The sequence below is a fragment of the Centruroides vittatus genome, unplaced genomic scaffold (genome assembly GCF_030686945.1).
Source record: "Centruroides vittatus isolate TY-2023 unplaced genomic scaffold, ASM3068694v2 contig_717, whole genome shotgun sequence".
NCBI lineage: Eukaryota > Metazoa > Arthropoda > Arachnida > Scorpiones > Buthidae > Centruroides > Centruroides vittatus.
This window is the reverse complement of record NW_027122456.1, coordinates 2985523-3011102: the sequence shown is the minus strand read 5'-3', so window position 1 is coordinate 3011102 and position 25580 is coordinate 2985523. Positions and strand designations below refer to the sequence as shown.

Genomic DNA, 25580 nt, shown 5'->3' with positions numbered 1-25580 from the left:
AGAACTAGTTTTTATGTCTACTCTAGATAGAAGAACTATATGCTAGTTCTTCTGAAAAGAAATTTCACACTTCTTTGAGTAGAATTTTTGCATTTATGAAAACATTTCAAAATGTAAATATCAATATAAAAATAAAATAACACTAAATTAAGATTCAAAATGTGTGTGTAAGCTTTATATATATAAAACAATTTATTATTTATAATTGTTTTTAATCTTATAAAAGCGTACTATTTAAATAATAAAAATTTGATGAAAATATTCTTACCGTAGTATTACTATTGTGACAAACTGTACTTGGTTCTAAAATTTCTTTTTTAGGTGATACAGTTGATTGTTTTGTGTCAATTTTTTGAATATAAAATAAATCTGGACGTACTAATGTTAAAGATTTACAGAAATTTTCAATTTAAATACAGTAGAGCATCATTTATCCGAAAGCTGATCAACTGAAAGCTTTCCAGTCGGACTGAGTCGTGCTGAATCGAACGTTTTTGATACTAGATTAACTTCTAAAGTATAATTTTTTTGTTTTTATATTTTTCAATATATTTATTTTGTACAAACAATAATTTTTGATTAATGATACAATAGCCACGATTATTATTATAAAAATTTTTGTTAGGCTTAAAATCAACAAAAAATCGATGAAAATTCAATGCAAAGTGACACACAACGGAGAAAAATTTCAACATGGGATAGGTTAATATATTTTTTCCTACATAATCGGTTATCTGAACAACCCCAGTCCTCAATTGATTTCGGATAAATGACACTACTGTATGTTCATTTAGTGAATATATTTAGAAAAATACATTATATTAATATTATGAAAAATCTCATTAAGTTTTTATTATATAATAACAAAAAAATTTATACTATACAACCATTCTTAGAGTAATAAAATTCAGTCACACATACAGTATAAAGTAAAACCAAATCATCTTTTAGATACACAACGTACAAAAAAAAATCACTATAACAATGTTTAATGTATATATTATATATACATTAAACATTATAATAAACATGTTTGTATAATATTTATAATATATATATTATTGTTATAGTGATTTTTGTTCAAATTTGACTGTGTATATTAGGCTATATACAGTGAAACCTCATTGTTACATTGTTACTGTTACATATTAATTTGTATTTTGCAGAAATTTTCTATATTACATGTTATAATTTTAGATAATAACTAGATAATTATAATTATAAATGCAAATATTTTTTTGTTATATAATCAATTCATCATAAAAATTTTAAATAAAAGTATGCAAACTGAAAAACAAATGTATTGTTATAAGTAAATATAATACAACTCAAAGCCTGATGATATATTAATAAACCAACCAACACCTAAATACAGTCAAACCTGTTTTTATGTGGTCTTTTTATGTGTGATTTTTATTTGTGCGGTATAGTTGGCGACTAGTCTCGTGCGATTCGTCATGTCTTACGTTGACTTATTATAGCTAAATAAACTTATTATAGCATAAATGCACTTATTATAGTAATATTATTGCATGAATATGCAAAAAATGAAATAATTTACTTTTTAAGTCAACAAAACACCACCTGGACAAAAATATGTAAAACAGACGATAGACCAGACGATGCAGTCAAGTGCTGACATCTGTTGCCAATAAATTCTATTTCGTATGGTTTTGAGTTATTTTCTATGTGAGACTTTTTTATGCGGTTCCTATTGACCGCATAAAAAAAAATATTTTTTAATTGTGTTGCGAAAACTATTATTTACAGCCATTCGTGAAGTTTCGTGAGATTTTTTTAATGCGTTTTTTTTTAATGCGGTCCCTGTCCACTGCATAAAAAACAGGTTTGACTGTAATTGGGCTATAATTATTAATTTAGATAAGAGATGGCACCTAATGCTTACCTCTATACCAAATTCATTTGTATTTATTATTTAATTATAGCCATATAATAGCCTGATTATTTAGGCATTTGTTGGTTTATTGTTATAAGTATCTGCAATACTTGAATTTTATTAATAATATATGTTAAACACACACACATGCACATTCACCTAAAACAAAGCAAAATTTTAAATATTAGAAAGGATATCATATCCAAATCTTATGCAATCCAGATGTTTTAACTTTACATATGATTGTTCAGGAATACGAACACTGTTGACATGAGTCTGAAAACAATAACATATAATCAATAAAGAAAGCTTTCCACAGTATAAATCTTAGTCATATTATAATATTAAAAAATTAATTGAGATCTGTCTGTCTTGTCCCTAAATACAGTAATTTTTGTTATCTAAACACTTAAAAAATATCAACAGATTTTTTATCGTCAACAGAAAGGGTTTTGAACTATATCAGTTATACTAAAAATTTTTGTCCATATTTTCTTTACAAGTAGAAAACTAAATAAAACTAACATTGATTGATAGGATGAAATGTACTCCTAAAACTATTAAAACTGGTTAAAAATTTCATTACTAAAATCATGTAATAAATACTCTAATTCAATATCATCATTTTTTAGAAGTTCTTTATTATTCATAATTTCTCATTCATTACTAAAGTCATAACTAAGGAAATTTTAAATCACAAACTGATTTAGTGGTAAACTTGCTATCATTGAAGTAATAAATTTAAAGATTACTAAGCAGGTAGCATCAGATTATTACATCAATAATAAATAAAATTTCAATTATTCTTGACAATTTATATTATACTAACATTATCACTTCTAAAAAGTTTTTATAGAAATGATAAAGTAGTAAATAAGTTTTAATATAATACAAATACATAAGAGTTAAGACTTAAAAGCTATTAGTTTAAAGAAAGAAAACTTTACTAAGAGCATAATAAAGGCTATGATTGTTGCAATAATCAATAGATTATAATAAACAGCTAATAATCCTCCATTGTCAATTTATAATTTTAAAAAAATATATTTAAATTTTTTTTTTATAAAAATGTAATAAATACAACACTCTTAAGTGTATTATTAAAAATTCTGTGCATACAATTAAAATTTTGAAATTAATTCCATTAATTTACTAATTTAGAAACTAATTTAATTGAAATTAAAACTAATTCCATTTTTTAAATCAACAGATAGATTTAACTTATTCAGGAAGATTTATCCATCTCATACATATGTATAAAATTTTTTAGCAATAATTACAATAATAAATCTAGATAAATACAAAATGAATAAAATACTTACACCAGTAAGACTATTCAGATCTTTAATTCTAACTTCTTTATCTGATGAATCATAAAATATTACAGCATGCCTTTTATCTACACTGTGGGACTGTAAAAAATTATATATATTAATAAATACAGAAATTAAAAATAAGAGCATATTATATTAAAGAATCTATACAACAAATATAGCATACGAGATATAAAGTAAAAGAAATAATTATATAAATAAAATAATTATGTTACCAATATTTCAAATAATTTTGAAATTATAATTGAATAAAATACCACTATCTTTAGCATAAAACTCTGAAATTGATTTCTTTACAATTTATAAAAATGGCTTAACTAAAATGTCTTAAGTAACCAACCAATCTTATATTAAACAAAATTTTAAAATAGTTTTCTAAAATTAGCCTGTGATATTTTCAAGATTGTAATCATTTGACACTTTCACATTATATATTACAATTCAACTGAAAATTTGTAAAAAAAAAAACAATGATACAATTTTACAAAATTCTTGTATTTTTTGTGATACTAAGCCCCATTAATGACTGAAATATTACGAAGGAGAATGTGATGAATGAAACTGTGACTGCATTTCTAAAAGTTTTTCATAATTTGGTTCAAACTGGGATGCACTTATTCTTAGAAGAGAAGTTAAATGCTCATCTGTCAGTCTGTTTCTAAGGCAACTCTTTCGAAGTTTCATTGTAGAAAACACCTGTTCACATATATATGATGAAGCAAACATAGCAGTGACTTTCTGGGCATGAGATATCAGATTTAGGAAAGTGGATTTTGAGAAGGACTTGTAGAACTCTAATTTTGGAACATCAAGAAACAACTGTTTGAGTTGAGTGTTACATTGTAATTCAATCAATTCAAGTTGCAAGTCTGGTTTCACTGTTTCACAGTTCACATTAAAAGGCATACCGAAAATTTCAAAGTCTTTTTCAATGGCACTGAAGTCTTCAAATCTTTGTTCAAATTCACCATGGAGCCTTCTCAGACTATCTTCGTAACTCTTAAGCTTTTCCTTCATCACCGGGGCTATTGAATTCAACCTCGGGAAGTGAGACAAGTCATTCTTAGCAAGCTGATTCGCGAATAGAACAAGTTGTAGTTTAAAACTTTTGATATGGCCCCAGGTATCATCGATAAATTGATTTTTGCCTTGCATCTTGACATTCAACTTGTTCATGTGGCAGAGAAGATCCACAAAAATACTGCATGGCTTTTGGATTTTACAAAAGCCTTGCAGTATCTTCCAGCATTTTATACTCTACAGACTCCTGTTTCTCAAGGAAGAATGTCACTATTTCGTCTTTCAGCTGTCAAACTCGCTTGAAGACGCGTCCTGCACTAAGCCATCTTACTTTCGAGTAGTACAATATATCAGAGTACTCAGATTGCATGGATTCTAGAAACTCCCGAAATTGTCTGTGAGCAAGCCCACGAGATCGAATAGCATTAACCAGCTTCACAATAACGTCAAGCACAGGTTTCATATCCAAAGCAGATTTACACAGGGCGTCTTGATGTATGATGCAATGTAGAAATATAACATTGTTATCTGGATATTTTTCATTAAAGATCCCAACAAATCCAGATTTTTTCCGTCATATTTCTCGTTCCATCTGTTACTATATAATACAGTATATAGTTTACAAAGTACCTATAAATTGCATATATAGTATATGCAATTTATAGGCACTTTCAAAGTTAAAATTCCTTCCATAAATTCATGAAAAATATCTGACCCTGTTGTAGTTCCCTTCAACGACCTCATGCATGCTAGTTCCTCTGTAATACAGAAGTTTTCGTCAACACCTCTTATAAATATTAGCAACTGTGCAATATCATTTATATCAGAGCTTTCATCCATAGTAATTGAGCAGAATTTAAATTGGCCAATCTTTGATTCCAACTGTGATAATATGTTTTTATCTATTGCTTCGATTCTAGAAGTCACTGTTTTCCGAGAAAAGCTTATTGTTTCAAAATCTTTTCTTTTGTCAGGACATAAAATATCGCAAACTTTGAGCATGCAGTGTTTAACAAACTCTCCATCAGAGAGAGCTTTGTTACTTTTAGCAATATTGTATGCTACAACATAACTTGCATGTGTAGCTGCTTGCTGAGAACTATTTCCTTTCTTAAAAATACTTTGCTGACCTGATTTTGTGTAAATCTTCTGCTTTTTGTTTCCTTTCTTCTTCGGTCATGGCTCTAATCTTGACATTGTTGTGCTTAGAGTTGAAGTGTCGTGAAATGTTATATTCTTTGTAGACTGCTACAGTTTCGTTGCAAATGAGACATAGTGGTTTATCCCTAAAAACTGTGAAAAAGTACTTCCAAGTCCATTCATCTTTGAAAACACGATACTCAGAATCAACTTTACGTTTCTTGGATAACGTCTTAGGGCTAAAATATTTTACCATATGCAGAGAAAAACTAGCAAACTACAACACTAACACAGGTCTGAATCAAGAAACGTGTTTCGATATCTAGCCACGTTGCCAGTTTTACTCTTCGCTACAAAGTTGCTAGCAGCCAGTGCCTCTCACTCTCAACATAACATTCCAATATCTAGGATAAGTCAATAAATTTGTATGTCGTCACTGATATAAAATGAAAGAGAGGAGAAAAGAGGAAAATATTTATTTTTCTTATAGCCTGTATTCTTTTTTATTCGTCAGATTAGGAATAATGTCGTGCGGACCGGATAGAACATTTCAGGGGGCTGCATCTGACCCGCGGGCCGTAGTTTGCCCATCACTGATTTAGACTAAAGAAAAAACAATTTATCAAAGATTTCCTTAAAAAAAAAATCAAAACTATGTAAATACACAATTTGAATTATAGTGCAAAACTGAAACTGAAAAGAAGCGAAATCTAAATTGAAATTAACTTTATTTTTGAAATTAAAGCCAGGAGAACACTTAGGTTTATATATTTTAGAACCAAAATGTATTTTTATTTAAGTTTTTGGATTCTTTTCAAAATTTCTCAATTTTCTCCAAATTAATTGAATTTGACATTTATTTTATATAATCAGTGTAATACTACAAATCTGACATCAAAAATAACAATATATAATGTTTGAATATTTAAGCAATATTCAAACATATATATTAACAGAATAGATTCAGGAATATTTTCATCAATCACGAACAGTTATGCTTAGCTTTATGTTCGACCTTTAATTTTTAGTTAATTTATTTTTTGATTCTGAAACGCAATAGCAATAAAAATCTTAAATGCAACAAACAAACAACTTACTGGAACAATAAACCAATAAAAAATAAATGTTTTAGACTATTTAAGATAGTCAAAAATGTTATTATTAAATTAATTTATTGCTGGAAGTTTTTAAGGTGTTGTTTTTTATTGGTTTTTAATAAAAATTTTAGGATTAAAATGAAAAGAAGCAACTTTGCATACCGCTGTAACATAACAGTCTGATTTAATAGAAGCAGATTATTAGTAAATTTAGAGATTAAAAATCTTTTCAAACTATGGGAATGAAAAGAAAAAAAAAGGAAATATTTATGAAAAAGCATTTTTACAATTTCAGTTTATGCAATTAGATAACAAAATGTCTTCTATTTAATTAAAAACTTTTGTGAAAATAGAAATGTTTGCTAGATTTGAAATGCAAATATTTAAAATCTTAATAATTTCCTCAGGCCCACCAGTGGCCAAGCGGTTCTGTTGCTAAACACTGGGAGTTCAGTCACAGGTTTGCGCCGTGCTCAGATGGGCTGGCCATGTGGAGTTTTCTGGGTTTTCTCCACGTTTGTAACACCTGTATAGGGGCTAGTTTCCTTTACAAGACCTCCCGGAAGGTATTTCCCCTCGCATAATGTCGTGTCCCAGAGAAGGCAATGGGAAACCACTCTGGATGTAACTTCCCCTAGAATACACCTCGGCACATTAATGCTCATCACTGTGACAAAAGCATTTTTCCCTAGGATAGACATTGAATAAGCTCTTGTTCACTATTTACTCAACAGCAAGTGACAATTATTTCTGTTAGTTTTGAAGAAAAGATGCCATAGAAACTGATTCTGTTATTGAAGAACATCTATTTAAATTTTTGTAAAATTATTGTTTCATAAAAATACAAAATCAAGAAAAATTTAAAACATTGCAAAGAATAATCTTTGCTATAAAGTAAACCACTTCAAACAATATTTAGAAACATTTGAAAGGAAAAATTGAGCTAGAGCAGAATTTAGATCTTCAATCTTTCATATTATGTACAATTCCAGACATATTCACAAATAAAAAAAAATGCATTTGCAAAATATATAAACTACACTAAATATATAAATAACAGAACAAATTAATTCCAAATATTCAAATATTCTACTGAACAAATGAAAGAAATATATAAAGTTTTAAAAATTTTATTTCTAAAGACAAAATTAAAAAGTTTCCAAAAATGCATTTTAATGACTTCTGCAAAATAAGTCCATTTTCTGTTTTTAGAATAATTTTGTATTAGTTTATTAAAAAATAAATTACTTCAAAAATGATGTTTATAAACTGTTTATCAATATAATTTGTAATTTTTATTTTAATTGCTAGTTATATTTAATAAATAATTTATATAACACATCACTCAATAAGTCTACGGCCTGACACATATATGGCAACACTGTTGACAGACCCATATGATTTCTGGATAGTACCAACCTTCAAACAATGTGTCAAAATTTCATGACATTCTGACAATTAGTTTACAGGTTACAGTGGTTTTAGTGACCCCAGTTTTTAATTTTCAAAACAATAGATAAAAAAGAATTTTGTGTGTTGATTAAACATTGCTTTTTGATGGGGAAAAATACTGTTGAAGCCAAACAGTGGCTTGATGAGCGTTGTGGAGACTCTGCACCAGGGAAATCAACTATTATTGATTGGTATGCTGAATTTAAACGTGGTTGTACAAACACCGATGATGGTGAATGCTCCAGTCACCCAAATCGGCAGTTGTTCTAGAAAACATAAAAAAAGTCCACAAAATAGTTTTGAAAGACTGTAAAGTGAAGTTGCATAAGATAGCTGACACCTTAAAGATATCAGAAGGTAGTGTGTTTACAATTTTACATGAAAATTTGAGCATGCGTAAGTTGCTTTCGAAGTGGATGCCGCGTTTGCTCACACTGGACCAAAAACAACACGTTGATGATTCAGAGTGCTGTTTGGAGCTGTTCAAGTGAGATAAAAAGAATTTCTTGCATCAGTATGTGACAATGGATGAAACATGGATCCATTACTACACACCTGAATCAAAAAGATCGTCAGCTGAATGGACAGCAGCCAGTGAAAGTCATCCAAAGTGACCAAAAACTCAAAAGTCAGCTGGCAAGGTTATGGCATCCATATTTTGGGACATGCATGGTATTTTGTTCGTCGACTATCTTGAGAAAGGTAAAATTATCAATGGCGAATGGCACTATTGAATTGATTGAGTGTAGAAATCAAGAAAATGAGCCCTCGCAAAAGAAAAAAGTGCTGTTCCACCAAGATAATGCCCCGTGTCACAAGTCGTTGAAAACGATGGTTAAATTGAATGAATTATGTTTCAAATTGCTTCCTCACCCACCGTACTCTCCAGATCTGGTCCCCAGCATTCTACAAAAAAAGGCATCGAAAAGTTAAAAGGAGTGTTGGAATGAATGTATCACTCATAAAGGAGAGTATGTCGATGAATAAAGTCAAATTTCTAAAAAAAAAAAAAAAAAAAAGAAAATTGTTTTTCTTAATTAGATTGGAGACTTATTGAGTGATGTGTTAATTTAATAAAAATTAAGAACTGATGTATATCTATACATATCTATATATCAACTCTTATATATATTATTTCAATCCTTTGTTATGGATGTTATTTATCAGGGGGGCATTTATTAATCAATTGTCATGTGACATTTCCATTTGTATTTGTAATATACAATAAATAAATAAATATATATAATATTATTATTATTTATATTTATTTTTTATTACTATTATATTTATTATTATTATTAAATTAAATTTAATATAAATAATAATCTTTTAATATTCTTATGATTAAAATTATTAAAACACAAGATAACTTTTAATAAAAAACAAATTCAATATACAACACTTATTTTTAAATAACAACAAATTTCTCATTTTACATAGTAACAAAAATTATAATTAATCAAAATTAAGCACAAATCTTTGACAAAAGCAAAACAAAGCAATACTTAATAATAAATTACAGTACAAATAATAAATTCAATTTCTGTTAAATGCTATTCTATTAACATTTATTTTATAATAAAGGTTAAACTCTCAGTTAAAGTTTAACCTTTATTATAAAATAAAATTCTACATTTTATATTCTAATATTATATTATAAAAAGATAACAATGATTAAAAATATTATACATATAGAATAAAACACACATTCATGAATATACTTATTATAATTTTGTTTTTTATTTTTTCATTATAAAATTATAAAGTAATATAGGTCTACATATTACATATAAATATAACTACAATAATCATTAATTTTACATTATAATAAAAGATATATCTATAGAATAATTACTACTAACTTACTTATATAAGCAATGTCTGCAAATTTATATATGAAGTCAATTCTAACAATATCTGAAATCATACTAATTATCCAATCTACCTGTTATGACTCACTATCTCCTACTTATCAACTCTGAGGTCATGATTCTATACAAGGTAAAAGTCTACTTTCCCAGAAACATAACCAGTCTGAACTAGTTATCAAAACAGATATTAAATGCACAACTTCAGTTATTATTAACATCAATTCCTAATATAAAATTAAAAAAAAAATCAACACTTAATTCTAATTATGTTCAATCAATAATATACATATATATAATTAGTTATAAAATAAATTATATAATTAATACTAACATATAAAATTTAATAATTTTGCTTTAAAAATATCAATTCTTTAAATATTTCTTCAAAAAAAATTGATGAGACTTCATAGGTTAAATCCAAAGAAGTTAACCAATGTTTTTTTGTCTGGATAACACTCAGAAGTTTTTGTCTCTGATGAAATGCAGTCCGGCCACAAAAAAAAAAAAAAAAAAAAAAAAAAAACATCGGTTAACTTCTTTGGATTTAATCTATGAAGTCTCATCAATTTTTTTAAAGAAATATTTAAAGAATTGATTTTTAAAGCAATATAAAAAAAACTGCACCATTGATATAATACACATCTACTCTTATATTAACTAATTTTATTTATGATAAATTCTAATTAAAAAATAAAATATAATTTGATGAAATTTTCTTTGCAAAGAAAAAAAATGTAAAATTAAGTTAATGAGTAATTAGAATCTAATTACTGTCACCATTTATATATAAAACAGTCTAGTTCGTATATATGTTATATTTTTTTCTAAAATACAGTTAGTTAAATATTATTATTTAAATTTATATTGTCCTCCATTCTTTCATACTTCCATAAATATGAATTTATTTGATGAAAATTTGAAATTGCCTAAATATTTAAGTTTTTTAAAATACTTTTTCAGGTCAAAAACTAAATTTGATTTGTTTTGATTAATAGTAGTAAAGTAGTATTATTTGCTGTTGATTTAACAGAAAGAATGTTCACATAATACATGATATCTGAAAAATAAATGTAGGATTAATCGATAAGGCAATCTGCCAAAGCAAATTGCCTAATAAGAAGACTTTCTATAGAAAACTTGCCCTTACTTAGATGTTAGAAATGGGAGGGGGGAAAAAACTCCACATGATCAGCCCATTCATCAAGCACAAACTCATAACAAACAACCAGTATTCAATGGTTTTATCTACTCAGTCATTAATACGCATTGAAAACAGCTTTGATATTGGGGTGGCAACGTGGACAATTAAACTAGTTATTAAATCACAAAGGGCGCTTTTTTTTGCATTTGACTTAAACAAGACAGTGAACTTTCTTCCTCCGAACTTGTAGTTTAGTTCATTGTGTATAATATGCCTGGATATTATTATCTGGCTTAATTTTTTTAAATAAAAAAATATTTGTCAATAAACTAGGCTCGTTTATTTAAATTAATTTTTGTGTATATACTTATTATTTGATATTCTTATTACTCAATTACTTCCCTAATTGAGGGGTACTGCAATATCTTGGATAGAGTGCTGACATGTTTGGCACTGGATCCATATTTATTACACTCCAAAAACTAACACAACTATGCAAATTGCAAATATAGAAAAGAAAATTAAGGTTTGAGAATTGAAGAATATAATTCAGGAGCAGAAATTGAAATTGAAATGGCTGCAGGACTGAAAAGAAACAAATTTCTATTAAAATGAATTAATTCAATTATTTGCTGCTTCAAATATTACATGACTATAAGCAAATATTATATTAAAAATAACAATAGATTTTAGTTTGGAATTATAACTTTAGCAACATCTACAGGTTTCTTTTAAAATTTTTTCTATCAGAAACATTGCTATGACATCATATTTGAGTCTAAGGTGGGAGTCAAGCCTCACCTTGATCCAGAAATATCATGAACTCTTATTGATAGTGATGTAATTTTTCAATTTAGCATTTTCATAGAGCATCATCAAGATTAACTGATTTGCAAGTTATGTTGTAATTAAAATAGTGTAAACCAGCAAGGAAGAGTCATCCCTTTTAATTTCTCCAAGGGAAATTTCTCAGAGATATCATTCTCACAATTCTTCCTGAAGTTTGGCCCTTTCATTAGAAAATAAAAACATTTTCACACAGGAATTCTGCCATTACATTTTTATTCCCATTCTCTTTTTTCTTAACTTATGTCCTGATAAATTCATTTAAAATGTAAATGTGAGCAACAATAAATGCCGAATATGGAAAAAGATATTTTTTAAAAATTCAAAATGGAGGACAAACTCCATTTTGAATTTTAAAAAATATTCTCCCTCCATTTTACAAAACATCCAAAAATTGTTATCAATATTAACCAACTCTGAAAAATACAAAAATTAACTTTTTTGGTATAAATGATGGTCAAATGAGTCCAAAAGTGCTTAACTGAATAGATAAAATACATGTACTGTATATATGTTTTCATTTAGACTCCTGTAAACAGAAAAAGAACTGGTAATAAAACATTGATTTTTTAAGTTGTTATTTTTTACTTCAAGCCATCCATAATTTTCTATCTTTTTAAAACAAATTGTTCTAAAAAGATAGAAAATTATGTTCTTCATTCATAACTTTTCATCTGATAGACTACCTTTGTGAGAAATCACTTTCTTTGGTCTGATATTTTTGCCTTTAGGGCCTTTTTGTTTACATGATATTGTTAATATGTAAGAATAAAAGAAAAACTAAAATCTGTAAGTAAAATCTAACACTGATATTCATAATGCCTAATAATAAACATAATTTTTATCATCTGCATAAACAAATATGCTAAAATAGCACCAGAAATTATAAGATAATATTCAATAACATGGTCTAACCAGCAATATTCATTGCAGTAGAGTGCACTAAGGATAAAAACATTAAAAATGGGTGTACTATAGATTACTCCCTATGGAATTTCAGGACTTTGATTATATATTTGAACTCAGGGGACCAAAACGAGTTCAACGGTACCCTATTTTTGGACCGGAGACGAAAAATAAAAAAGTTATCATACTTTTTCCCGGCGATCGCGCGATGATAGGGAGTCGCGTCGCTCTCTCGCTAAGTGGCCTCGCTATCACGATCGGGAGTCGCGTGCTTGCCGTTAAAATTGCCTTTAGTAGACGTTTTTCCCCTTTTTTTACTTTGTTCAAGAACTACCGTGAATCGATCACTAGTTTAGCACATGGCGGCGTGTGGTGGCTCCCATACGAGAGGTCAATCAGGAGCACGAACAGTGGGAACGGCCGCCATGTTCGCGATCGCGCGATGATCGGAAGTCGCGTCGCTCTCTCCGCTCTTGTATCGCGTGTTTACCCTCCGGAAGATGACCGTAGTCCGACGTCATGGTTTGCAGACTTTACCGCAAGATGGCAATACTAGCAACTACGGTGCCGTCTGCATGAGAGCATTAAAAAAAGTATGGTAAGTGAAAAAGTATGATAACTTTTTTATTTTTCGTCTCCGGTCCAAAAATAGGGTACCGTTGAACTCGTTTCGGTCCCCTGAGTTCAAATATATAATCAAAGTCCTGAAATTCCATAGGGAGTAATCTATAGTACACCCTTAAAAATATTTAATTGTCTTTAACAAAATTAATGAAATTACAGATGGAATTATTCCATAAATAAGTGAAATGATTGAAAACCTCAAACTGAAAAAATGAAAAAAAAATGTATAAATATGGAGCTTACAGCATATGAAAATTAATTAGAAAAATATGTACCATAGAGAAAGTAAAATGTTTAGTACAATAATAAATTTTATGAGATCAAATATTCTTTTGACATCACACATTCAAAAAACAATCTAAGGTATTGCTTCAATTGTTTCTGCATTTATAAAGCAATTGTTGTGTTATATAATTGGAAAATCCACAATTTTCTAGATAAATAAATTAAGGAACTACCAGAGAGAAATATTGTATTTTAATGCATATAACCTGTGATGATGCCACAAAAAATTACTAAATAACACACCCCTGCAAACAAACATCACCAGTGTCCAGTGACAAATTTCAAGGGTTTACAAACATTTTCAGGCTCCTGAACTCTGCTTTAGATTTCTGCATTCTATGAGTGGAATATGTACCAATCATACTACATCTTACACACTTTTCCAGCACTAGTTTAATCAAAACAAACATTTTTGACCCCATTCAGAGGTCTGCCTCATAACATATAATTATTTTATTTTATTTTTTATTTATTTTAATATTTTTAAAAATATGTAAATTATTTGTTTGTAGAACTTTTAAAATACATAAATTGTTTTGTTTTTCGAATTTAAAAATAGTTAATTAGAATTTGGTTCTTTTCTTTATTTGTATTTTAATATGTTTTTAACTTGAGGCAGACCTCTGAACAAAGTTGAGAACATTTGTTTTGATTAAACTAGTGTTAGAAAAGTGTGTAAGGTTTAGTGTGATTAGTATATTTGTTTCCAGTTTTTCTATAAGTGTTTTCGGAACACGTAGTGGAGACTTGGGTTGAATTCAAATTTAAATTGCTATGTTGCCAACAGACCTATGATGTAATTAATTACTTTGAACTTACTACATAAACATACATCATTACATAATTGGGTGGGTACGTTCATTGATTGGATGGCATCTTATTGATAGTGATGGATCATACATTGCTTACTATGTGTTTGAGATTTGTTTTCTTCCTTATAATTAATGTATATCCCCTCTTATTGGCTTCAAAAATTTCCAGGGCCTCTATATCTCAGATACCTTCACTGTGCCAAGCTGTACGTATCAGCATCACCTTATGTAATAGACTCTCGATATCATTATCCAAGGCATATGTGGCCTGGGCAGTGAAAAGTTTTCCATTAACTCTGTTGTATTGGTGATCCCTCATTCTATGTTTCATAGACCTAGTGGTAAAGCCAATGTATACTAGGTCTCTCCCAATCCTGTGATCTCATATATATATATCTCTGGGCTTTCTGGATGTTTAGAGGGTCTTTCCTATTTGTTAGTATGATTGGGTTCCATTTGTTTGCTCTGCACTAGATAGATAACTAGACACAAGAGCAACCTTGTGTCTAGTTGTCTATCTATAAATTGTCCAAGTGGCATTCATATCTCACCACTATTCAGTTAGCACATGTAGGCTATTGAGGTAACTCTCTTCTATTCTTTCACACACTGTTTCATTGATATATTGTTGCAGGATACTCTTGTATGTTTCCTTCTTCATTAAAACAATGAATTTGTTCTTGTCCACCCTCAGGATGAAAATTTCATTTTCCTTTAGCCAGCTCCTGCTTTTCATCATGCTTCTCCATATCTTTGCATTGCACACGCTTTTTTTAATATTCTTCATTCTGAAATATGTCTTCCATCTATAATACTTTTTCTGTCTATCTGGTAGCCCTTTTATGAATTTCCCAATGTCAGGCATAGTCTGTTCTAAGTTGAATCTAGAAGGTGGCAGTGCATACAAAAAGACCATCTTCAAAAAATCCAAAAGAAACTTGGGGGTGATTCCATCCAGGGCAATTATCTAGGTCCATGAGTGCTTCTAATTCTTTGGTTTTTGGAACCTCAGTAGTCATTGGAACTTTTTCCAGTATTTAATATGGAATGTACATGTATCTGTAAGTTAATTATGTAAGTTAATTACTTTCTCATTTGTGATGTTCAGCAAGTTTTGGTCCTGCTCAAATAAATGGTTTTCAAGTTCAATCAGCCAGTGAGATTTGAGTATATCTCTCTCCATGTGGTTTGAATTGCTTTATTTAAGCATAATCTTCTAACTTTTGAAATCGAAGAGTCCCATTAATAAATGTATGAAATCCCTTTAGCAGATGTATGTGAAAGATCAACATGGAAACCACACAGCTCTTCTTACATTACATTAAAAAGTTAAATTTAGCTATAGCCCTCTTTAGGGCTAACACCAATTTTCCACAAAGTCTAGTCAGTATTGCTGATACTAAATAGTTCTTTCACCTTCATACTAGACCTAATATATAACATACCTCTGAAAATCTTTGCAAAAAATTACTAGAACAAAAGAAAAAAAAGCTTCATCAATCCCACCATATGCTCCACCTATGGGAACAGCCATTGTTCCATAGGTGCAAGTTCTTAATTGCAATTTAAAATCAGTATACAATCTGCCCCATTTCAAATTCTTTTAAATACAGATAATTTACAGGTTAATATGCATGAAAAAACATTAATACCAAATAAAACTATAAAAATAAATAAACAACAGAGAAATATAATGCAAAAATGTAACACCCATGTTTGATCTCATCAGAGATCCAAACTGAAAATTCCAGCAGGCCAATGAATCTATTTACATATCAAACTCAAGTCAATATAGTTTTAACAAGAATAAATTGATATAATGGACCAACCTATAAGAATGACAAATTCAACAGAAAATGCTCAGAATTTCCTTACCCAAAAATTATATATAGACATAACAGTATAATATAACTGGAAAACTGTTAGTAACTATTTTGACTGAATGGCATCTTTAATGCAGAATATCTTAGAAAGTCTTGTGAATTCTGTCATACTTGACAATATAGAATTCACAAGACTTTCTTTGTTTCAATAGTGTGTTTCAGCTCATCCAAGCAAAAGATGGCACAATAAATTATTGATTTTATGAAAAACTGGCTTTATATCTAAGTTCCTAAAAGTATGTTTATTGTATCACAATTTTATTAAATTGTCTGATTTGAAAGCTATTTTTCATACAAACCTGCAAGTAATTATTCTTTATAATGTATTTTATCTACAATAAATCCACTCTGTCTAAGTCAAATGATATAAATACAGCCCAATTTCAGAAAGTTATAAGAAAAAAATATACTGTATCTATAATTTTGTTATGGACTATACCAAGGATGGCAAACCTTTTTGAGTCTGCATGCCATATTGTAAGCATACTTAGCTTTAAAGATGTTAATGCATGCCAATGACTTAGATTTTGAATAATCATATTTAAAGAAATTAAACGAATACGCTTTAATTTGAATAAATGTAAAAAATCTGATTGAAAAAACAGATGATCAGGTGAGAAACAGAAAGGATGATTGAAAAAGACAGAAATCATATGACACATTATGTGCCAGATGATTTCTCTTACGTGCCACTTTGGGCATGCGTGCCATAGGTTTGCCATCCCTGGACTATACTATAATAATTGTAAAGAACAGTACTTGATGAGTATGTAAACATTTACATCAAAATAAATATAAAAATTTAAACTTAAATATAAAATGATTTCCTCTAAATAATTAATATTTCCATTTTTTTCATAACTTATTTTTAATGCATAAAATATTTGCAAATATATTATTAATTAAAAGTAAGTTATTTTGTTTTCAGTATAATTGTTCAGAATATAAAAATTAGCTGCATATATTATTAAAATTACTCCAATGCAAACTATAAATTTAAAATAAAATATGTTTTCTTTGCTATTAAATCATATTGGAAGCAAATAATAAAATATTTTTGAACCTTTCATTTCTGCAGTAATGCATAAAATTAAATCCCATCACATCCAAATATAAATAATAAAATATTCCGACAAACATCATCATCTTGCAAACATTTGCTATAAAATCACAACAAATTCAGTTATGCAATATATTATACTACTTATGTATATATGTATATATTTTTTCCCCCAATACTAATTCATAATCAATAAAAGAAATATGAGGGGCATTTAGAAAGTAAGAAGTTGATTGACCACAAAAGACAAACATTTCAGATGTTTACTTTAGTGTCGAAAATTTACACCTTTAAATCTATCTTCATTTTCAACATAACCATCTCCAAGATTAAAGAATTTTCCATATCATAGCACAAGTTTTTTTAAACACCTCATTGAAGAAGTCTATTGCTAAATTATTAACTAATTTTTCATTTTTCACCTTCCTTGCTTGTTTCTATCATTCATTGTCAAATTATTGTCGTGCTAAAAATGTCCTCAACTGCAAGAACAGGATGAAATTAGGGGATATGAGATCAAGTTACAGAGGTGAGTAATGAAATATATCCCACCAGAATTGTTCATCAGTAGACTTGTTCGAGCAACGTATAGTCCTGCATTGTTATGTAGTAGTAACACAATCCAAATGATTAGCTAATCAACGACCAGCTTGTGAGAGACGAGAGACCAGAGACAGTGACCTGAATATGGCCCCAGAGCTATTTAGGACTTTTTGTTTGTTTTGAACAATCCATCATAAATTTTTCAAGGTCTCAATTCCCATCTGCATTTACTGTTGTTCCATGGTTAAGGAATACAATCAGAAAACACAAATTATCTCACAACAGGAAGGGATTTTGATCTTGCTCATCATTTGACACAATTACAAAGGTCTGATAAATGCAAAAATTCTGCTAATATAGGCATTATATACCTTCTGAGACAGTAATATGCTAAAAATTCTTAATACAATCCATCTTCATAGATTGTATATATAATCAAAATTTACTTTCCAAATATCTTTTATGTTAAATACAAAATGCTTCAGCCTTTTATTGTTTTGACCATCAACCAATTAATATAAAAATATGTGTTTTTAGCAGAATCATAAAAACAGTTTGTTAAACTGTCACAGTCTCTTAAAACTTCTTTCATTCAGTATTTCTAAATATCAACAAATTTTCTATTTTCAAATCTTCTAATTAGGAGAAAAACAATTTGACTAGAAAAATTTAAAAACTAAAACCTTAATGTCAATGACACAGTATTTAAATATTATTCAATTAAATAAAAAATTCAAACACTAGTTACCTGATGAGGGCTCATTGAAAGAGTTGAAAAACATTTTGTAGTGTTTTAACTACCTCAGTGTTAAGGTGTTGTTTGTATTTAATTGAAAATAGAAGCTGGGTTATAATGGATTAACATTCATTTATCCAAATGATTCATTTACCTTATTCATCATAATGATTCTGTATACATATTGTATATAACATTTAAAATAAAAGTTTATTCTAAATATTAAAGTTGAATTTTAAGGCAAAATAGTTTTTGACTATATATATTTTTCCTTCAAGAAGAATTGTCATATTTGAAAATGTTTGAGGTTTTTTTAAGACTATCAGATAGTAGAAAAAGAATTCTTACAAGCTAAAAATAAAACAACAACAACAACAAAAAAAAAAAAAACAAATCCGTGTTAAATTGTTTTGTAATATTAATGGAAATTAGTAGAGAAATAAGATAGATTCATGTTGGGTCCAATACTTAGGATATATAATGCAAGTCCTACTATATAAGATCAAAAATTTGTTAGAATAATTCGTATGGGCAGTCCTAACAATATACAATGTACGTATATTTCAGAATATTTGATGTTACAGCATCTAGATAAAATGAAATAAGAATATTTGGCATTTTATATGTGGGATTAATAATAAAACAATATACCACAGATGGCACTCAATAAATCAACATACATATCAGCAATAAACAATGACTTATCTGAAGTGTCAGCTACAGATAAGTGATTGTTTAGGAAAACCTCAATGTGAGTGATTAATGGATCACACTGAGATGAGTATGCTAAGAGAGATAATGAAATAATTATAAGTATTTGATTTTGATCTTTATTTCCAGATTTAAATGATTGTATTATCAATCTCTTTCATTACTTGAATACATCTAATTCGAAACAATTGAAATTTTATAATTTTATGTACAGTAATTCAGTTCACAACATCAGTTAATCTAAAACCAAAATATAAAATTCTCATATTTAACGAATTTAACCACACAATTTTTATTACATCTTAAAATGTTACGTAAAAAAAAAAAAATGATTTGCCAAAAAATAATATTAATTCCCGATAAGAATGATAGTTATCAACTTTTTATCTAGAAATATATTGGCTTCTATAAAGTATAAAATATTAGCCCCAATATTATAAAAAAAAAAAAAATATAAATTTTTAAATACCTGCAGTGTGATATCACATTCTTCTCGACCTATAAAGCTCATTCCAAATGGTAAATGATAAATTTCTCCATCTTTCCTTACAAGTTGCCAATCTTCCATTTTGGTTACACATTGATCCATTCTATCTCCTTATAAATTACAATTATAATATTAAATTTGTTATTTCTGATAACAACTAAACTTAATTATTTAATAACTTTTTGATTTAAAAATAATAATTATCAAGTATTTTACAATAAATTATTTCTAAGTTTTAAAGGAAAAAATATTTTATGTTTTAGATATAATTATAAATGTTGTTTCATATTTTTTACAATTTTAATAATATTAATGGTAAAAGTCTAAAGAATTATGTGAATTAAAACTATACTCTCTTTAAAACAAGGAAACAAAGCTAATGTAAACAAACTACTTCACTTAAAACCATTTTTATCAATGTGTAAACAATTTATATTCATCATTGTTTTATTTATGCTTTCTTTACATAAAAATAATCTTACAAAGTTGATTTTATTAAAAAAAAAACCAAATTATGCAAAACAAAAATATTTGTTATTTTCTAATTTGTCTCAAGTTTTTTTACTTAGATAAACAGATTATTATTTATTTGAAATATGTCAAGGGATAAAAGATTATACCACAGTTTATTATATTCAACTCCTATTGCAAAACTTTTTATCATTTGCATAACTTTTGAACAACACAAAACAAATAAATTCATAGTTCTTATAATACGTCAAATATTAAAAATCTCCGAACTCATTAAAAGATAACTGTTATTAAAATAGGATCATTGTAAAAATTCTGAAATGTAATAATAAAAGATAGAATGTCATATTTTCAACAATATTCATTACATAATTACATTTCCTATTAGAGCATTAACATTATAACTTTTTCATAGGAATTCAATTAATAAAACATGAAATAAATCTATATTTTATTTTATATGTTGCAAAAAATTTTACCTTATTTTACCTGAACTCAATTAATATACTGTTTAATTATTATGACATTAGTACAACTGCATGTAGAAAATGGGTTAAATCATCTAATAATAATAATCATTTATATATTGATTAATTTCGGATAATTTCTCTAATATAAAACGGAGTTAGTTGGAGATCACGTTTCATTGAAGTGGGAGAAAAATAATCAATTTCTCATTGAAATTTACAAATTTAAGAGAAAAAAAGCAATCACGTTTTTTAAACAGGGAAAAGACATTTAATTAAGTAATCAAAGCATCACTTATGTCATTTTAGGCTTAACAAAACATTCATCTAACTATAGTTACAGTTAATTTTATTTATTTTTTGTTTTTAAAAAAGTTAATTTATACTCACTGAGATACGTGGAGATAATGGCTGTTATAATACTTTTAATATAATTTTACCTATTTTGAAACATCGAAATTATTTACATTTTTCAACTGTGCAGTAGCCTCGGCCTAAACTCCATTATATTCTCTAACTCAGATCAAAAAACACCCATATACACCCAGCACCCAAATATTCACCCGAGCATCTTCACACGTGACCATTACCAGCTCTAACTTAAAAAACAGCTTCGAATTTTACTAAAGATTAATTGTTATTACATAATGTACGTTAAATTATTATAATATATTACACAACGTAATGTATATTTAGCTCAAAAATTAATACTTTTTATTGACATTAAAAATGTCGATCTAAATTACATGTTATAGAATTGTTATACTCTATGTGTATATTTTAAAATTGTTAAAGGGAAGATCAGCTGAAATTTCTTGTTTTAACACATTTTTCATTGTTTTTAGCTTGTTTATAAAAAAACCCATTAAAAAATTTAATGAGTTTTTTATAATTGACGCTTTTTTCAGTGGGGCCAATTTATTAAATATAACGTTAATCTACTTATTTTTTTTATTTGTAATATTTTTCTATATTAAAAAAAATGTAATATAGTAAATAGACTCTTAGAATTTTTACTTAAAGCATTTTTATGTGAGAAACGAAGCGAATTAGGAGTGCGATTGATTAATTTTTTTGTGAATTTTAGATATCGACATGGACTTCGAGGAATGAATATTATCCCATGTCAAGATAAATATTTTTCCGGAATCAACAGAAGCAGATAGCATTTCCATTGGCTTTTTAAAATTCTCCCTGCTGTTAAATCTTAGGAAGTCTGCGATGCTTGGAAACAGATTAAGAATATGTTTTTTGGATTTTATTAGTGAATTGCAGTGAGTTAATTACTCGTCACAATATTCTGGATAAGATACAAGACAAAATAGAGTTGAAACTAAAAATATCTGACATATTTGAATTAAAACTTTATAGGTAAAATGAATGCTTAAAAGAATTAAAAGTAATGATCTATGTAGCATTCCCGCGTATCTTACTGATTTGTGCCTGAGGAAGAAAATAGATACAAGTCGTTACCACATTACACGTTTATTCGCTACATATTATATGTATAGAACAGGACTAAAAAGAGAAGGGTGCCACCGCTGCCGCGGTTTCTGAGCTTATACATCGGGTAGCTAAGCCCTCGGGCGCTGCGCTTGATGCACCCTTTACAGGCCGTGGTGGGACAAAATATGACAATCTACAAATGTACTGTATTAGACTTTTAATTGAATGCAATATGTGATTCTAATTGAAAGTATGAACTAAACTAATTGTGAGCTGATATCAGCTCACAACTTAGTTCTTCAAGTAGGTTTACTACGCTTTGCACTCAAGTATCTAAATTGTCACGATAGTTAAAAACAGAGTGAAAGAGATAGATTATATCAGTGCCGTAACTAGCCATTGCAAGAATTTGCATTTAGGCCCCTTAATTAATTAGGTTTGGGAAAATAATAAAACAAATACATTCATTTTGGGCCCCCTTCCAAGTGGACCCAATGCGGGTGTACCTGTTGTACCTGTCTAGTTACGGACTGGATTATAGGCTATACAGGGTGGTCATAATCGTAGACCTTTTTTACTATACGTGAAATATACAAAAATATTAGTAGGCTAATCCGTTTACATACAACATATGCGCAATTTGATTCTCAAACGAAGAGTTTGGCCTACAGTATATCCTGAATGGCCCTAGAAATTTGATTTTGGTATGTAACTTGGATTTACAAGAGCTTTCAAATTGGCTTTCTCGTACCAAAGATCTCATATATCTACTGCAATTTGAGTCAAAATTTCTTATACGATATTTTTTTTAAAAAAAATTTAAGTTTTCATAATTTTAATCAGAAATTTAAAGCTTGCATTGAATTTCTCATATGCGTACGAGAATTCTCGTACGTCTGGAAAAGTTGAACTTAAAGAAAATGTTAATGTCGGAGAGTGGACTATTTCTAACAACCGACTTACAAGCATCCTTAAACATTTTAATATTGGACAAATCCATATTTGTGAAGTCAATGTGTTAAAGGTATTATGTTATCTCAGAAGGAGAATTTCTTTCTCTGGCACACGGACAGACAATTGCTTCTAAAGGCGGATTCAGCTCGAAAAACGGAAGATCAGCAAATATATTGATTTGTAACATTTGTGATGAAATTATTTTTCAATGATATAACATTGTGTTATGACGCAATAATTATTTTTTCACTACCATTTCACGCGAGGAATTTGATTACTATTGAACGCCGGCTTTAAAGTGCGTCGATTTTTTCCTTCCAACAGAATATATTTGCAATGATTTTTACCCTTTTGTTTCGACTACATTATTTCATCTTAAAAGTTTAATTTTCCAACAGTTTCGGCTTTCAGTATGATACACTTATTAAAATATCTAAGTGTATAAATATTATATCTAAGTGTTTATGTAAAGATTAAGCATCTCAGCACAAAAGAAAAAAATTGATCGGAAATGAAAAGTTTTATTGTCTGTGATTGGTTGTTCAAAGCTAGTAGTGTGATATCGCCTTAAACAAACCAAAAAAGACGTCACAACATCAAAATTTTCAGTGAAAAAGGAAAAGAAGCTTCAATTAGAGAACGTGAATTGCTTGGCACACGTGTTATGGGCTGTCCATAAACGATGTCGCGCATAATGTGAAGGTAGCAGTATTGGAATTATACTTTCCCGGCAAAGGAAGTTTAACGTTTTTTCGGGCACCTGTAATAAACTCTATTTAAAATAAAATAGTTAAAGCACATATAATTTTGTATTTTAATATTTTTAAAAACAATTTATGAATCTAGAAAATTATTTAATGTTTTCACAAGAGTGACAATTTTTGAATAGGTCAAGTTTCCAGTCAGTTGCTAAACAATTTCCTGGTCTTAGCTGTGCTTTGACATATGATATTGTTGTCCATTTTTTAAGTTTTGGCCTATTTAATGATATGAATGTGCATGAGTCGACATCTTCAATAAGTAATCGATATCGCACTTTTGTGAAAACTTTTTAATGAAAACTGTGTTTACTGACAATGCTTGAATATCAGTTTTTAGCTTTTGTAGCATCTTATCACATAATTTGGCGAAGACAAACGACGAGAAGAATATCCTTCAAATTTATTACTGTTGTTTAGAATAAAATTGTGTTACAATCATGGAGTTATTTTATGTGAGTAATATTTCATCCTAACATCAAGAATTTGTTTTTTGATAGCAAATAAATTGTGCTAAGACCATTTATAAGTATGTCATTTTCAGATAAGCCAAGTTATTTATAATAATAATAATATTGCTATAATAAACCACTTGGTTTATTATAGCAATTTTTAGCTAAAAATGTCATCTGATCAAGGCAGATCTTGTCATTGGTTATCTCTTCTTTTAATATTCACAATCCTTTTTAAAAGAATCCCTTTTCAGTTTAACCATCCTCTTTCAATCATTCTTATTCTGATTTTTGTCCAGTATTTGTTTTTCTGAGAATATCAATAAATTCCAATAATTTTAATCTTTGTGTATGTGCATAAACTTAGTTTTTAAAGAATATGTTTTAAATGTGATATACAGTATTGCGTTTAAAAAATCACGTATGATTCTGATAATGATAAATATGAAACGTGATATCGCAATAATCATTTTCCTCCTCTTCCCCTTGTCATATTACGTACATTCCAAACTACTCCCAAGGGTTGGAGTTACAACGGGATTAAGGGAATGTTACACCCTTCTTGTCTTGTCCAACACCCTTTCTGCCTACTTGCAAAGGGGTCATCCCCCAATATCTCTTGCCTGTATATGTTGATATAAGAAACAATAAAAGATAGCAAAAAGTAAATGTATATCATACAGTTTTTTACTGTTGCTGGTAACACATTGTAATCTGTTACTATAATCTTTAAAGTAATTGGTACAGTTTTTGTGCTTATAATAGTGTGGAATTTACCTCATCACATTCTCACTACTCATATATTACAGATGACTCATCATTTCATGTTTTTAGATACAAATTTAAATTCAAACAAATGTTAGGATAAGTTAGTAATGTTATGAAATTATTGTGCTATTGCTATGAAGTCAAAGATCGCCTTTGTCTCAAATCTGTTGAGATAAACAAAGCAAGGTAGAGGTTTTATATATACATAAAACTTTAATACCTGTCAAGTTATGGAACTGAAACCAAGTACAATGTTCCGTATATACAAGTTAAACAATTATTTACTGTGTTATATTTGTTCAACGTGTTTATAGATTTTTTAAATAAATGTTTATTTTTATTAATAAACATTTATTTATTTTTAGAATATTTCCAAAGAAAAACAAAATATAGAGAAATGACATTCGATGATGTAGGCT

General features: G+C 28.4%; 2 protein-coding genes across 6 annotated transcripts in view; one reads left to right on the top strand and one right to left on the bottom strand.

Moving 5' to 3' along the window:
- Positions 1–21350, bottom strand: part of LOC136980691 (centrosomal protein of 170 kDa-like) — a 65331-nt gene extending 43981 nt beyond the window's left edge. For 3 of the 5 annotated variants that reach the window (XM_067276867.1, XM_067276870.1, XM_067276871.1), the window contains exons 1-5: positions 21174–21350; positions 19828–19955; positions 3220–3309; positions 2095–2173; positions 269–375 (exon numbers count right to left, since the gene is read on the bottom strand). In XM_067276867.1, coding sequence (XP_067132968.1) covers positions 269–375; positions 2095–2173; positions 3220–3309; positions 19828–19947 — 396 coding nt within the window. In that variant the 5' untranslated portion in view covers positions 19948–19955; positions 21174–21350. The remainder of the gene's footprint in view (positions 1–268; positions 376–2094; positions 2174–3219; positions 3310–19827; positions 19956–21173) is intronic. The other 2 variants (XM_067276869.1, XM_067276868.1) reach the window with 2 other exon arrangements.
- LOC136980687 (dynein axonemal heavy chain 2-like) overlaps positions 1–25580 on the top strand; it is a 647596-nt gene that overhangs the window by 220891 nt on the left and 401125 nt on the right. The gene's annotated exons all lie outside the window — the stretch shown is intronic.